The sequence below is a fragment of the Atta cephalotes genome (genome assembly GCF_000143395.1).
Source record: "Atta cephalotes unplaced genomic scaffold scaffold00105, whole genome shotgun sequence".
Lineage (NCBI taxonomy): Eukaryota > Metazoa > Arthropoda > Insecta > Hymenoptera > Formicidae > Atta > Atta cephalotes.
The window spans coordinates 3,379-16,445 of record NW_012130169.1 but is presented as its reverse complement, the minus strand read 5'-3'; the positions used below and the strand labels follow the sequence as shown (position 1 = coordinate 16,445).

Sequence of the window (13,067 nt, the reverse complement as noted above, 5' to 3'; positions counted from 1 at the left end):
AGGAATATATATATATATATATATATATGTACATTTTTTACAAGCTGAAATTTTAATTATAATTTCGATTTGATAATATAATGTATGTTGTAATTTAACATATATTATATATATATATGATAAAAAAAAATTATTTTAGTCAATGACAATTTTTTTCATAAGATCAGTCTTTGTAATTATATGTAGTAAATACGTAATATGTAGTAAATACGGGTAATTTTAAATTAAGACGAGCTGGCAATTCTGTTCCAAATTCGCTACTTGCTTCGCTACTAGTAAACTATATATAGATATAATTTATCGAAGAAGATCGACGATCTAGATTTAGCTCTTTATCGGCAATAATTTCATCAAGTCATATCGTATCACTGAATTTTGCATCGAGCGAGACCTTGAATAACAACATCGCTAGATTGAATAAGATCGTTATAAGTAGAATATGTAACTTCCCTCATATCCTGTACACCCTGTACTTTTTACTCTTGTGCTCGGCAATTACTACGTCATAGCGTACTAATAACTAATTAGCTGTGTGTGGGATGTAATGACGGGACAATAGACGGCAGTCACGATGGGAAGTGCTTAGTTCGACGATAAATGCTTGCCCCCCTGGCCTATATTTAATGTTTCCACAATGAATCTGTAACTCCCTCGCCTGAAGAGGAAAAAGAGCAGATGTTATGCTGTATTCGTTCAGCTATTTTATATTTATGTTTCAACTTACACTGCATAGTAACAATTATTACTATCTATTATACATATACATATATATAATATATGCAGAGAATGGAAGTAACTCGAATCGTTACTTGTAACGAAGTTACAGTTGCAAGTTATTTTTTTGGTAACTTGACTAGTAACTACGTTACCTTTTTTTTTGCGGTAACTGTTATGATAACGTAGTTGCATTTTTTTTTGGTAACGCCGGTAACGAATTTTACAGATATTTTTATCGTTATTACACACGATTGGACACAATTAACTCGTAGCGCTTGAGATTAGAAAGCTTCTAGAGACCCGTCCGATGTGATTGTAGTCATCGATTTTAAAAAAGTAATGGAAAAGTAACGAAAAATTATTTCCTCAAGTAACGGTAACGAATTACTTTTAAAAATTGATATAATTAGTAATTAATTGTTACTTTTTCTATTCAGTAACTTGTTACTTTTAAATAATAACTTTCCATTCCCTGATGATAATATGTATAATATGTATAATATAGAACAGATGAAGCGTTCTTGAGTAACGCTACGATTATTCGATGATATATATATATACATATCTACATATATACAACGAGTGTACATACGCAACTTTCTTAAATTTATACTTAAAGTACTTATATAATTATTTCCACGACATACACGACACAAAGTCGCATATTGAATATGGAGCAATAGGTTCATTTTTTTTCCGTTCGATTAATGTAAGAATAGATCAGCAGCAAAGGATCGATCGAGTTTGGATCAATGTCAGTAGTGGGGTGAAGAGAGAAATCTATTTGGAGACTTATTGCGGCGGCGCGTAATAAGAATTAGTTAGCTATTAGCAAGGCGAGCCGTGAAGCTAAAAAGTTGAAGCATCCACTTTAGAACGAGAACGAGTGTCCGATTGGTGCAGAATCTGTTCAACGTACATACACCTGTGACCTGGTGACTGCGGATTAATCCAGCTGCAGTGTATATCAGCTCTTTGTGCGCATTCTATCTACTTTCGACACACTAGAATTATCAACGCGAATTTTGCCGTCTCATTCAATCTCGAACGGGATGCAGGCGGTGGATGATCCCCTCTGCCGGGAACCTTTAATATCCGTCGAGTTTGAAGTTTTTGGAAAAGTGCAGGGTGAATAAGTACTATCGAATACCTTATCCTTAACTAGAATGCGCCGCCCGTCAGGATATAATACTATCATCATGCAATCTCGCTTACTATTTTATTGTCATGACAAATTGATGTCTAAGTTAGATTTGCAGTCTGCATCATTTCATCGTTGTTTAATTAATATATCCCTTGTAGCAAATTGCTATTTCGATCTTTTACGTATAGATAACTAGATAGATGTGAATACCTAGTACTTTAACACTTTTTAAATTATCGCTTCTCAATCTCTGCACATATTTCCCTATAATATGTACACGATGGTCCAATTTCATCACAATTGACAATTGTCAAATTCAGTCAAATCGTGAAATGTAGCATTCAATTATTTTTTTTCTTTCCACTCGTGACACACTTAATTTTATATATATACTTAAAATAATCTTGATAACTTAATTATCTTAAGATGAAAGATGATTTCTTCAATGAAATTGCAGGTGTATATTTTCCAAAGTATGTGAAGGATATATGCTTGCAATTGAAAATCTGTGGTTGGGTGAAAAATAGTAAAACTGGCACGATCCTTGGAAAGATGCAAGGACCTCGAGCGCTTGTCGATCAGATGTAAGTCTTGTAAAATGAAATCTGTCCACTTTACCGAACTGAAATAGTGAAAAATACATTTTTAATTAGAGAAAAGAGCCTTCGATTTATTTATTACGTTACTTGTATACGATGACGACGATGACGACGACGACATTTGCGTTACATGGTTTGCGCGGTTTCTTAATCGTACATAGCCTTGACTAACAATTGCCATACATCAAGCGATATGTCGAAAACTGACTTTAATAATGATTTAATGAAATAATGACGCTGCGACGTGTACCTCTTTCCTTCGTCGACGATTGTCACATCTCGCATCTATGCATCGGTACGTCGACATTGGAAGAATACAAAGTACACCATTTTACACAAGATAACAAATAGTTTCAAGGTTCCTAAAAAAATCCCGAGATAATGGAAGCTAGCTAATCGAGCCTTAAGTTTATTGTAAATAACAAATACATGTGCGCATATATGTGTTATGATTCTGCAAGAGAGCAAAATAGAATGCATTTCCTCTCTTGGAAGAAGAATCATCAAGACTAAAAAACAAAGAAATGAGGAAATGCTTGTCGAATTACACTAAGATGAAAAATTAAATAATTCAAAATGAGTTAGATCAGGAATTAAGTGCTGATTCATTTCTTCGATCGTAATCACGTAAACTGCAGTTGCTTATGCGTTAAAATTATTATTCAAAAAATGTTTACATTCAATGCTAATCAAGTTGCAGCGTTCATTATATATGATATTAATAAAGAATTTAATACTATATAGACAACAATGAGAGACAATTGTCATTAAGATAACAGCCATCTCACACATTCTTCCTCTTCTCTTTGTAATATATCAATCAAAATCACTAAGAGTTCACTTCGACAGTTTTGCATTCGGTCCGATTAGTCGCCAATTATAATTTCTGAGCGTGTCAAGCATTCGTATACAGAACGCGCACTTTATGGTTGTGGCGTTGTTCGGTAACGACAAATAACGATGTCAATGACGCACTTGGCAACACACCAAACATTTGCGTGGCCTTCTTATACTTGAAATCGATTATAATTCAATTTTTCATCTATCAATCATATATCTTTTTTTTATTGCTATACTAGACTGCAATATTCGAACGTTATTTTTCGCTTGCACCAAACATTAAATACAGATATATCTGTTTTATTTTAAGTTCCAAATGTAGTTCAGCTACAGACCTTATATTTGCTGCTTGTATTTATACTCCATACAAAAACACGTCTGTTTCACATTAAAAAAAAAAATGACAATTTTGCTCTTTATTAGCAAAACAGCATTTACAATATATCTTTAATATATAGCTTTAATATAACGTGTAAAATAATAAATCTTATTCCCAGGGCACAGTGGTTGACATCAGTGGGCAGTCCAGGTAGTGAGATACATCACTGCGAGTTTACAAATTGGGAAACTGTTACAAAGCAGCAATATCAAGGTTTCATGATTCGTTTTTAAGAATATATCGCACAGTTGAACATGTACGTTTAAATTCTATATTAATGCACACTAATTTGATTTACATGTGATATAAGATATGCTCAAAAATTCCGTAACATCTGGAACAGTTGTGCGATAATTGTACAAAATATTTTACTTGACTCTTTACGTACGATTTGGTCGAAACACAATATTTTTTAAATGTATTTTTAACAAATTATACATCTCTTACAAAAATTTTCAAAACATGATTATTTATAAGGATTATTTATAAGGATACATAGCCGAGATAAATGTTACATTCGATAAATACAATGTTAATTAGAATATTTATAATTTAAATTCAATGACAACTTAATGTGTATAGATTCTTAAAAATTTATACACACATATATGTGTGCGTATGCATGCGCGCGCGCTGTGTGTGTGTACGATATAAACGTAAAGCGCTAGATGTATATTATACGTGCATTACGAATGAGGTTAATTAACACTTTCTGTATCGCGTTATTTTTAAATGATTTGACCATTATGCCGTGTGGATCTGATATTTTTATTTGCATTTATTAAATTTCTTAATAACATATATTTCTTGATGAATATTAAATAACATATATTTCATAATAAAAAAAATAACAAAAATCTTATAAAGAAGACCTAATGTCATCATATCAATATTGCATCATATCATAATATCATATATATCACGTAAAATGATATACAAAATTATTTTACATTTTTTTTTATAGTCAAAATATTTCTCCTCAAGTGGCTCGAATGAAAAATCCAGCGCAGGCACGGAACGTGTTAATGTTCCATAATAACATGCAAACATAAAGTATAATATTATATGTACATACAGATACGCATCGCTCTCCTTGAAACAGAGTGCAGCTTATAGATTGTATCGAAATTGCGCTCATAATTCCATTTACAATTAAATTGTCTATAATATATGCTGAAAAGTACGTAATATTTTGTGCTTACTTTTACGATTTTGCAGTTTATCACTACCTTTTATATCATTACGTATGAACATTTATTGTCTTTCCATAGAAGACAATAATTTCAAGTCTATTTTCGTTTCGTTGTATCAATATATACAAGTTGTATACAGCTTGATAAGATTCTTCTATTTTCATGCATACAATTTTCTACTGCCTAGTATCACAGGATATAGTTGACAAAATCCAAAATTAATTGTCTTCATAAATAAATGTTGCGTCTAACATTAACAACATAATGTGATAATTACAGTGAATTTTAGGCAAATGCACTGATATTCGTCGAATTAATTCCACAGTATCGACATTCGAACAATTTGTATAGACTATTTCAGGCACGTTCTGGGAAAAAAAACTTGAACAGTTAGCAAAGTCGAAAATATAATATTCGACAAATATAATATATTTTCATTGCAGCACTTACCAGGCTTTCCAAGTATCTTGTAAGCGCTGGACTCAATCGTGACATTTCTTCCAAAAGATTAGGTGTTTTTGAAAGATATGCCATCATTCTTCTTCCAGCTATAGGCAATAAGTTTGCAGCCAGGCGTTCAATATCGGTTACCGTTATAGTTACCTAACAATATATATATATATATATATACATACATATATATATATTATAAATAGATGTTTAGAGAATAGGCATTTTATGTAGTATATATGTAGCATAATTGTAAGCATCTGTACTTCGCGCGCGCGCGCGCGCACGCGTGTGCATGTAAATGGTGCGCAGCGTACAAAAGTGAATAATAAACGAATTTGTTATTATATATTCACCTCTTCTGCCAAACGATCGAAACCATTTATGTACAGCTGACAGGCTTGATGTATTCTCAATTCATCATTATTAATTTTCCAAATAGACGCCAACATTTGACATTTGCTCATCCACAAGATAGCCTGTGTCGAACTAACCGTCACACCGTCCGTAGTCTCACGATGAATAAATTCCATCGATGCTGTAATTACTCTACATAAAAATTCTGTACGTATATTATCCCTCTTGTCATCTCGGTACCACGTGAGAATTGCTTTGTCCGTTATGTCTTGAAAGAGATAAGGCTGTACCTAGGCGAGTAACGAACAAATGTATAACACAAATTAATTATCATATCTTGCTATAGACTTACCATAGATTCGAACAAGTTATTTAATGGTTTCAGTATTTTCAAATTGAGATATGCCATCATGTATAGAACATTAGCCACTTGAACGTGTAGCAAAATCAAGTCATACCAAGCTGGAGTTTGGGAGACAGCTAGTGTAGCAAACGGCTGTGGCCCACCGACGTGCCCGTCCCATAATTCTTCCGACTTTATTATTACTTTATCTCCTTGTTCAAGTATTTCAGCCTAATAATACATAAGTCAATTTGTACATTAAGACTCTTGAATAATCATCACAATCATATTGAATCGTGACGTTAAAAGCAAGAAATGACACGTTAATTTTTTTACGTGCCATTTATAAATAAAGACAATTTGAATAATTTGAACAAAATGATGAAATTGCTTTAAAACATTTGTAAAAATGGAACGAAAACTATGTTTATCCTTCCTGATAGTAATTCCTAATCGTAAATTATCTATACTTTTCGCGCGATGACTAGAAGATTCAGGAGACTTAAAGTTAAAATTAATACAACTTATGACGCCGTAAGTTGTCTCTCCCTCCCTCCCCACCGCACCGTGCATTGGTTACGTAATAATTTACGAATTTTTCCATACTCTACGTACATCGATAAATATATCCAAGAAAGTAACGCAGTGTTGTAAAAACATTGTTACTTGAATGTCGGATAAACCAATGTCCTGCATACATAATCTCTCCTTTGGCAACTTTCCAAGTTTATTCATTAATTTTGCCGCCATTTCCATTCTTTTCTTTATATGAAGCATCCATAATAGACAGCAGACACCTGTCGAATAAATGAGTAAAAGTATACGCACATGCAGTAAAAATTTACATAAATATTGACATTTTAGAGAAAAAGAAATAGAAAAAAAAGACGACACAAAAGTATATTTACCATGTCTCATATTCTTCATAGGTATTTGTCGTAAAACAGTTAAGGCAGCTGCGAGCGAATCTAGTTGAGTAACATCTTTGTCCCACGACATGGCAAACTCCCAGCATAAATTGGCCAATAAAACGCTGCTTGTTAAACTGTATGGGAAATGACGTTTGAGTAGGGCCATACTGTCTGCAGCAGAAATACGACAGATTTAAATTATGACAAAACTTAGGGAGTTTTTTAAAAATATGCCTTTTTCTCTTGCCTAAAATGCACGCTTCCGTAGTCGCATTAATTTTTGCTTCATCCCCAATCTCTATCGATAAAGAAACAAGTTTTGACCGTTCCTGTTGAGATACTTGGACAGCAGTTGCTTCATTCGTATCGGTGAATTGTTGTAACGAATCTACAGACAATTGTAACTGATCGAACTCTACATCAGTCGTGTCGATTAATCGCGCTGGATCGATACCCGTTGTGCTGAGCCATTTTGCAACCAGTTCTGACACTGAACCTGAATCACCGGGTGAAGCTCATCAATACGGAATACTACTAATTGTTTATTACTACAGTTATTGTTAATTACTAGAGTTTTAATGTACCTCTTCCTCCGGAGAGAATTGATGCTAAACAAGTGTCGCTTTTCGTAAATGGTAAAGCAAAGAATCGTGTTGTTTCATCTGATACAACTCGTTGACTAGAATTAGATTAATATTTGTTACTATGGTAGCCAAAAATTATAATATTTATTCATGCACTTCCCAATAATTAGCGATAATAACGCACCTAATAACAGCATTCAAAACGGCAATATCCTCAAGGTTCCCAATCAGTAATACAAATTGACAGGTATCATTACTGACATTTTCCCATTCACTAATTGAACTGTACGTCTCATCATCCGGTGTAACATCATTCGATTTATTCTGCATTTCGTCTGTTTTAGTTACATTATTCCCATTTTTAATGTCTTCCTCTTCGTTTCCATTATTCCCCAATCGCTTCTCATTTTGCAATTTCTCTTTGTACTTCTCTACAGTCATAGCAGTCGCCCTACAGGCTAACGCAGCAGTAAACGCATTGAAAGGTTTCGTAGATTCTGTTAGAATAGTGCGTACATTTTTCCACCATGAGGAAATTTCGTTATATTCAACACATATTTCTTCCACATCTGTCGATTGATTTCAGTCAATTAAATTCCATACGCGCTATGGCTATGTAATATTTTTTAAGCATAAAAACAATGGACACAAAATTTACCGGTTAAAAAACAAATGACATGCAGCAGCTGTGTAAAGTGTTTTAATTCAATTTCTGAAAATGTAGTTTCTTCCTTGTGCGACCAATATATTAATGCCAATCGCATGAAAATAAATGGTTGAATGTTACTGTCTTTAGCCGCTTGTTGCCATTTCTCTTTCATATCATCAGAATACATCAGTCCCTGGTACATTAAACGTGCTAAAAGATGCGTTAAAGATCACATTTTAAATGTAATTATAAAATCAAAATATATGATACAATTGATAACAGCATATTTACGACACTATTACAACTTACAAATTTCGTGTATATTCTCCTCCTTTACATCTTTTCGTAATTCAATCATTCTCGATGCGCCCAGTTCGAAGCACGATAGAAAGTCAAAGAATGCACTTTCATTCTTAAATTTGACCTTAGTTTCTGCCGAAATGTTACCATCCAAGAAGCTGTTTAGCATTTTAGCTAATTTGATAACACGGTTTACCTCTCGTTCCGAGGTTAATAATATCGAAGATAAACTTTTAGTATTTATTGCATTATCAGTCGTAATATCGTACTCAGACGGTACATCAAGTTGAGACTCGACATATTTATAAAATGTAATTATTTGTTGCAACTGCGTTGTCAATTGACGAAGCATCTTAGCGAGAAGTTCCAATTCTTCTTCTTCTTCTTCTTCTTCTTCTTCTTCTTCTTCTTCTTTCTCTTTTTCTTCTGTAAAGTATTAACAAAACATAATTCTCGTATAATTTGTTTACGTATCTGCATATTTTACAATGTGCATACCTCGTTTTATTACAAAACAATTCGTCGCAGCGAGCAAAGTATCTGGTAAAATATGCTTGTTATTCATTAAAACTTCTATCGTCTGTATTCGAACTTCATTTGTTTCTAAACCCAAACAAGTATTAGTAATTATGGAAATCAATTTCTCCTCATTGAAATCTTCCTCTCTCAGAAACGTTCTCAGTTTCCTAAGTAGATGTATGTCACGTGCTCGTTTTCCATTTTTGCTATTGAGCGCAAAATGAAATGGAACGCAAATCTCCTTCAATCCTCCAAGTGGATCAATAAATACACAGGAATATTGCGCTTTATTCTTCGATAAAATGGCATTGTCGTTTGCACCCAGAAAACCATAATTAATGTACAGTAATCTGCAAAGTATATTAGTCGAGTGATTTTATGTAACATGTACATGTAAGACAGAATGAAAGGGAAGAAATTGAAAGCAAAGGAGAGGAGATGCAATAGATACAACTTGCCGTCCATTTTTGCTGGCAGTAAAAGTAGTGATTTTTGGACCTTGCTGTATACTCCAAATATCTATTACGCCCTTCTTTGGTGCGTAAATAACTAAAAACAGAGCGATGCGCAATAAAGCTTTACGCCCAGATTTATCAACGTTCCTACGTATCGCACGATCTCTCTCTTCGATAACTTCGATCCAACCACACTGAGCATCGCGATATCCTTTCCACATTCTCAAAGCTATACCCTTTTTATTATTTATCAGAATCACTCTGCCCATAGCATCCGATATTACTGAGAACATTTTATTTGGGCTACAAACAATGCAATATCCTTCTCTCATAATATCACTTAAACCAAATCGACATGTCATTGTTTCTACCGATTCGTGGCTAATACTCTTTGATACTTCAGACGTTGCATTCTTGGAATTTCCACGAAACCATCTGATAAAAAAATCAATTTATCAATTCAATAAATTAATTCTTGGGACCGAAATTTCGGTCTCTCCAATTTTCGATTTCGGTCTTTTTCGATCCGAAAAATCCGAAATCCAAGCGGTTCTTTTATCGACAATGGTTTAAATTTCAGTTTTTTTTATTACGGGTGTACAATTATCTATTGTAGAAAAGGATAATGAGCATAAATTGCATATAAAAATTCACGTTTATTGAAAGAAATATCTTTTAAGAGGGTGTTTACGTTTGAGAGCTGATTTTAAAGATATTTTTTGTGAATTTTTTTAATGAATAAAAATTTAAGTATACTTCAAAAATAATACAGAAAGTGCATATATGTAAAAAAAATTTTTTTTAACGTTTATTTTTTACAAAGTAATAATAAGATGGCACTGAAGTTAGACTTGCACCACGGTGATAAGAGTGATATTGTTGATTTGAAAGCAAAAAATGAAGCTTTTTCTTAATATGTAGACTTGTAATTTTCGCTTGAACTAGGATAGTTAATATCACATGCATATTTTCAAAATGTCGACAGTTTGAAAAAATGATTCGAATTTTGCTCATTTTTTCTTCTTATTTGATCTTCCAAAAAAATAGAAAAAATTAACGTAGACTATTAATTCTAGTTCAGACGATATGTTCTCTGAGTATAACCGTAAAAGTAGAAGTTGGACTAATAGTTTTTTTGGAATCACCATATTCAAAAACACGATTTCGAGAAAAACGCGTTTTGAAACATTTTAGTACTTTTCTGTTTTCCGTTAGAAACGAAAGTGATGGGAATGAAGCTCTAGTCCATCCAGTTTTTATCCATTGGATAGAAACGTTTTAGAATAGTGTCGAAAGATTGAACATAAATAATGGCCAGTGTCGGTTTGCAATTGGTTAGCGTGCGCTATTTGAATCAATCAAGCGGTCCCACGTCATTTCATTTTGTATAGCTTGGATAATTTTCGTTTCTCTCGTGGAATACTTTTAAGATTATAAGTTTTCAAAAAAAGCAAAAAAAAAATTGATTTTTTTACTCCTTAAACGTAAAGACCCCCTTCAAAGAAATCTGGAACGGGAGACGTATAATCATTTCTTTTCTTTCTTTGCTACACTTTTTCTTCTATATCAACAATTCGCAGCGTTTCAACTAGCAGCTTTTCTTGTTGATAATTTTCTATAGAATAACATATTATTACTCGTATTCTTATTCGTAAGAGGAAGAAAGTAACATTCCTGTAATACTGCTTTAAGACTCCTGAGTAATCGCTGTGTAACACAATCGACTCGACGATTGTATCGAAGAAGTTAGAAAATCCAAATCAAAATCTGGATTGAAACCGAAAACGGTCCGTTTCGATCCATTAGCCTGCACAATATTTCGGTTCGACAAAAATAACGATTACAATCTGGTTATCGGTTTCCTTCCTGCTTGGGACTCATCTTGGGGAAATTATTATACAAGATAAGAAAAGCACTTACGGCACAGCAGTACCGATAGCGTTAGCTAATTTGCTAGCCATAGCGATAGCAACATCTGACAAGACCGGTGCATTACCACCTTCCAGGGCATAGTGGAATCCTACAAATGGTCGTTTTCCTGTCGCAAGAACTAAATTGTGTTGCGGCGCACTAGATCTATACGTTGCATTATATCCACCGCATATCGAAGCTGTCATTAAATGATCAAAGCTATTTATCGATGTTGTACCAATTACTTCTAAATCGTTTGCAATATCTTGATTTTTGAACGCCCATTTTTTATACGATAAATTTGTAACTGGCGGTAAATCATTACAATTCGCTTGGACTGTATGAAAAAAGAATTATGAAACTCAAGCGAGAGGAAATACATATATATGTGGATGGACAATGATATATACCTTTAGCTAAATGATTTCTACAAGCACGTAAAGTGGAAAATAATGGAAATCCTTGTAAAATGCAAACTCCACTGTTATATAAGATATAAACTTCTTCACTCGAGCCAACATCCCCAGCGTGTTTGGATAAACAAAATGACTGACACTTTATCCCTAAAACCGATTCATTGTGAATTTGCTCTTCCAAGAGCAAAGCACCTGTCTAAAGAAAAAACAAAATATATTACAAGAAATCAACAAAATGAAATAATACAAGGAATTAATACTCTCTCTTACTTCCGTATAAAATCTAACAAAGCCCGTATTATAGCCAACAGCTATACAGGTCCAATCTGGACCAGTGGCTTTTCCTAAGGATATTAAAGGTAAGCAGATCACAGAGGTTATCCATTCACTGAAATAAATTCCTTATTACAAACATATTATTATTATATAAATATTAATAAATATTACATACTTTGCTTCATTCGTTACTTCTCCATGCCACGTTACATGAAACTTATTTTTTATCTCATCTAATTCTTGAGATTCCCACCTTGCTATAAACATGAAAGAATACAATTGACATTTTATTCATGCTGCGCTCACAACAGCATAAATATATTGAGATTCTTCATTAACTTGTATTCAAATATCGATTACATCTGTTACCGACAAAAAAAATTATACATATGTGCAAAACCACGATAAGATTTGTACCTACAAGCAAATATAATCATTTTTGTATTCCAAGCTATCGTAAGTACATCTCCAACTGATGACATTGATATAATACAGTTTTGCAGAGGCAACTCATTGCTCGGAATATACTCAACTGAAAAAACGTATTGGTAAATGAAAATGAGTATTATATTTAACATAAATTAATCAGTGAAGAAAAACTTACATTTGCTAATGTCATCGCCATAAAGTAATTTTTTAACACTAACAACGTCTGATATATTTGCTATTCCTTTAATTTGACAAGACATTACGTTATGTACAACAATAAACTTTTGATAACACTCAATTTTTTTATTTAATTGTTATAACTCATTACCACAGAATATATATAAGTGTAATCTTTAGTATAATACATACAGCAAGACTGTACTTAAAACAAATTATTACTCGACAATCTTTAATTCAACCATATATGTAATACTCTTATACCGCTAACGTCACTTGAGAGCTGGCGAAAACACCAGACGAAATCTACCTTTAGCCAGAGAAAAATCTGAAGGAGGACACGACGGCCCAAAACCTGTAATCGCAAATTGCTGCTGCGCACTACTGCCGTCTGACAAAGTGGATGCCAACTACGTCT

The 13,067-nt window shown here is 33.2% G+C and overlaps 3 protein-coding genes across 3 annotated transcripts in view; 2 read left to right on the top strand and 1 right to left on the bottom strand.

Moving 5' to 3' along the window:
* LOC105625046 overlaps positions 1 to 1,242 on the top strand; it is a 6,181-nt gene extending 4,939 nt beyond the window's left edge. Inside the window, exon 2 of the mRNA XM_012206388.1 lies at positions 1,141 to 1,242. Within this exon, the coding sequence (XP_012061778.1) occupies positions 1,141 to 1,242 (102 nt within the window). The remainder of the gene's footprint in view (positions 1 to 1,140) is intronic.
* A 527-nt stretch (positions 1,243 to 1,769) lies between these two features.
* Positions 1,770 to 3,912, top strand: LOC105625031 (acylphosphatase-2). Its single transcript, XM_012206372.1, has 3 exons — positions 1,770 to 1,845; positions 2,319 to 2,445; positions 3,798 to 3,912. The coding sequence occupies exons 1-3, from the start codon at positions 1,770 to 1,772 to the stop codon at positions 3,910 to 3,912; spliced, it is 318 nt and encodes a 105-aa protein (XP_012061762.1).
* Positions 3,913 to 5,090: 1,178 nt separating this feature from the next.
* LOC105625030 (rab3 GTPase-activating protein non-catalytic subunit) lies at positions 5,091 to 12,525 on the bottom strand. Its single transcript, XM_012206371.1, has 18 exons — positions 12,465 to 12,525; positions 12,219 to 12,300; positions 12,038 to 12,155; positions 11,762 to 11,963; positions 11,361 to 11,688; positions 9,444 to 9,875; positions 8,965 to 9,335; positions 8,476 to 8,883; positions 8,176 to 8,376; positions 7,702 to 8,086; positions 7,518 to 7,612; positions 7,181 to 7,429; positions 6,931 to 7,104; positions 6,638 to 6,819; positions 6,032 to 6,253; positions 5,679 to 5,969; positions 5,323 to 5,475; positions 5,091 to 5,240 (listed from the first exon to the last, which is right to left on the bottom strand). The coding sequence occupies exons 1-18, from the start codon at positions 12,523 to 12,525 to the stop codon at positions 5,091 to 5,093; spliced, it is 4,104 nt and encodes a 1,367-aa protein (XP_012061761.1).
* Positions 12,526 to 13,067: the final 542 nt, after the last annotated feature.

Excerpts from the sequence above, each read along its gene's own strand:
- LOC105625031 (XM_012206372.1), top strand. The coding sequence starts at position 1,770 with ATGCAGGCGGTGGATGATCCCCTCTGCCGGGAACCTTTAATATCCGTC. Across the intron at positions 1,846-2,318 it reads AGTTTTTGGAAAAGTGCAGG|GTGTATATTTTCCAAAGTAT; the intron begins GTGAATAAGTAC and ends ATGAAATTGCAG. Across the intron at positions 2,446-3,797 it reads CGAGCGCTTGTCGATCAGAT|GGCACAGTGGTTGACATCAG; the intron begins GTAAGTCTTGTA and ends TCTTATTCCCAG.
- LOC105625030 (XM_012206371.1), bottom strand. The coding sequence starts at position 12,525 with ATGTCATCAGTTGGAGATGTACTTACGATAGCTTGGAATACAAAAATG. Across the intron at positions 5,970-6,031 it reads ATAACTTGTTCGAATCTATG|GTACAGCCTTATCTCTTTCA; the intron begins GTAAGTCTATAG and ends TTACTCGCCTAG. Across the intron at positions 5,241-5,322 it reads CAAGATACTTGGAAAGCCTG|AACGTGCCTGAAATAGTCTA; the intron begins GTAAGTGCTGCA and ends TTTTTTTCCCAG.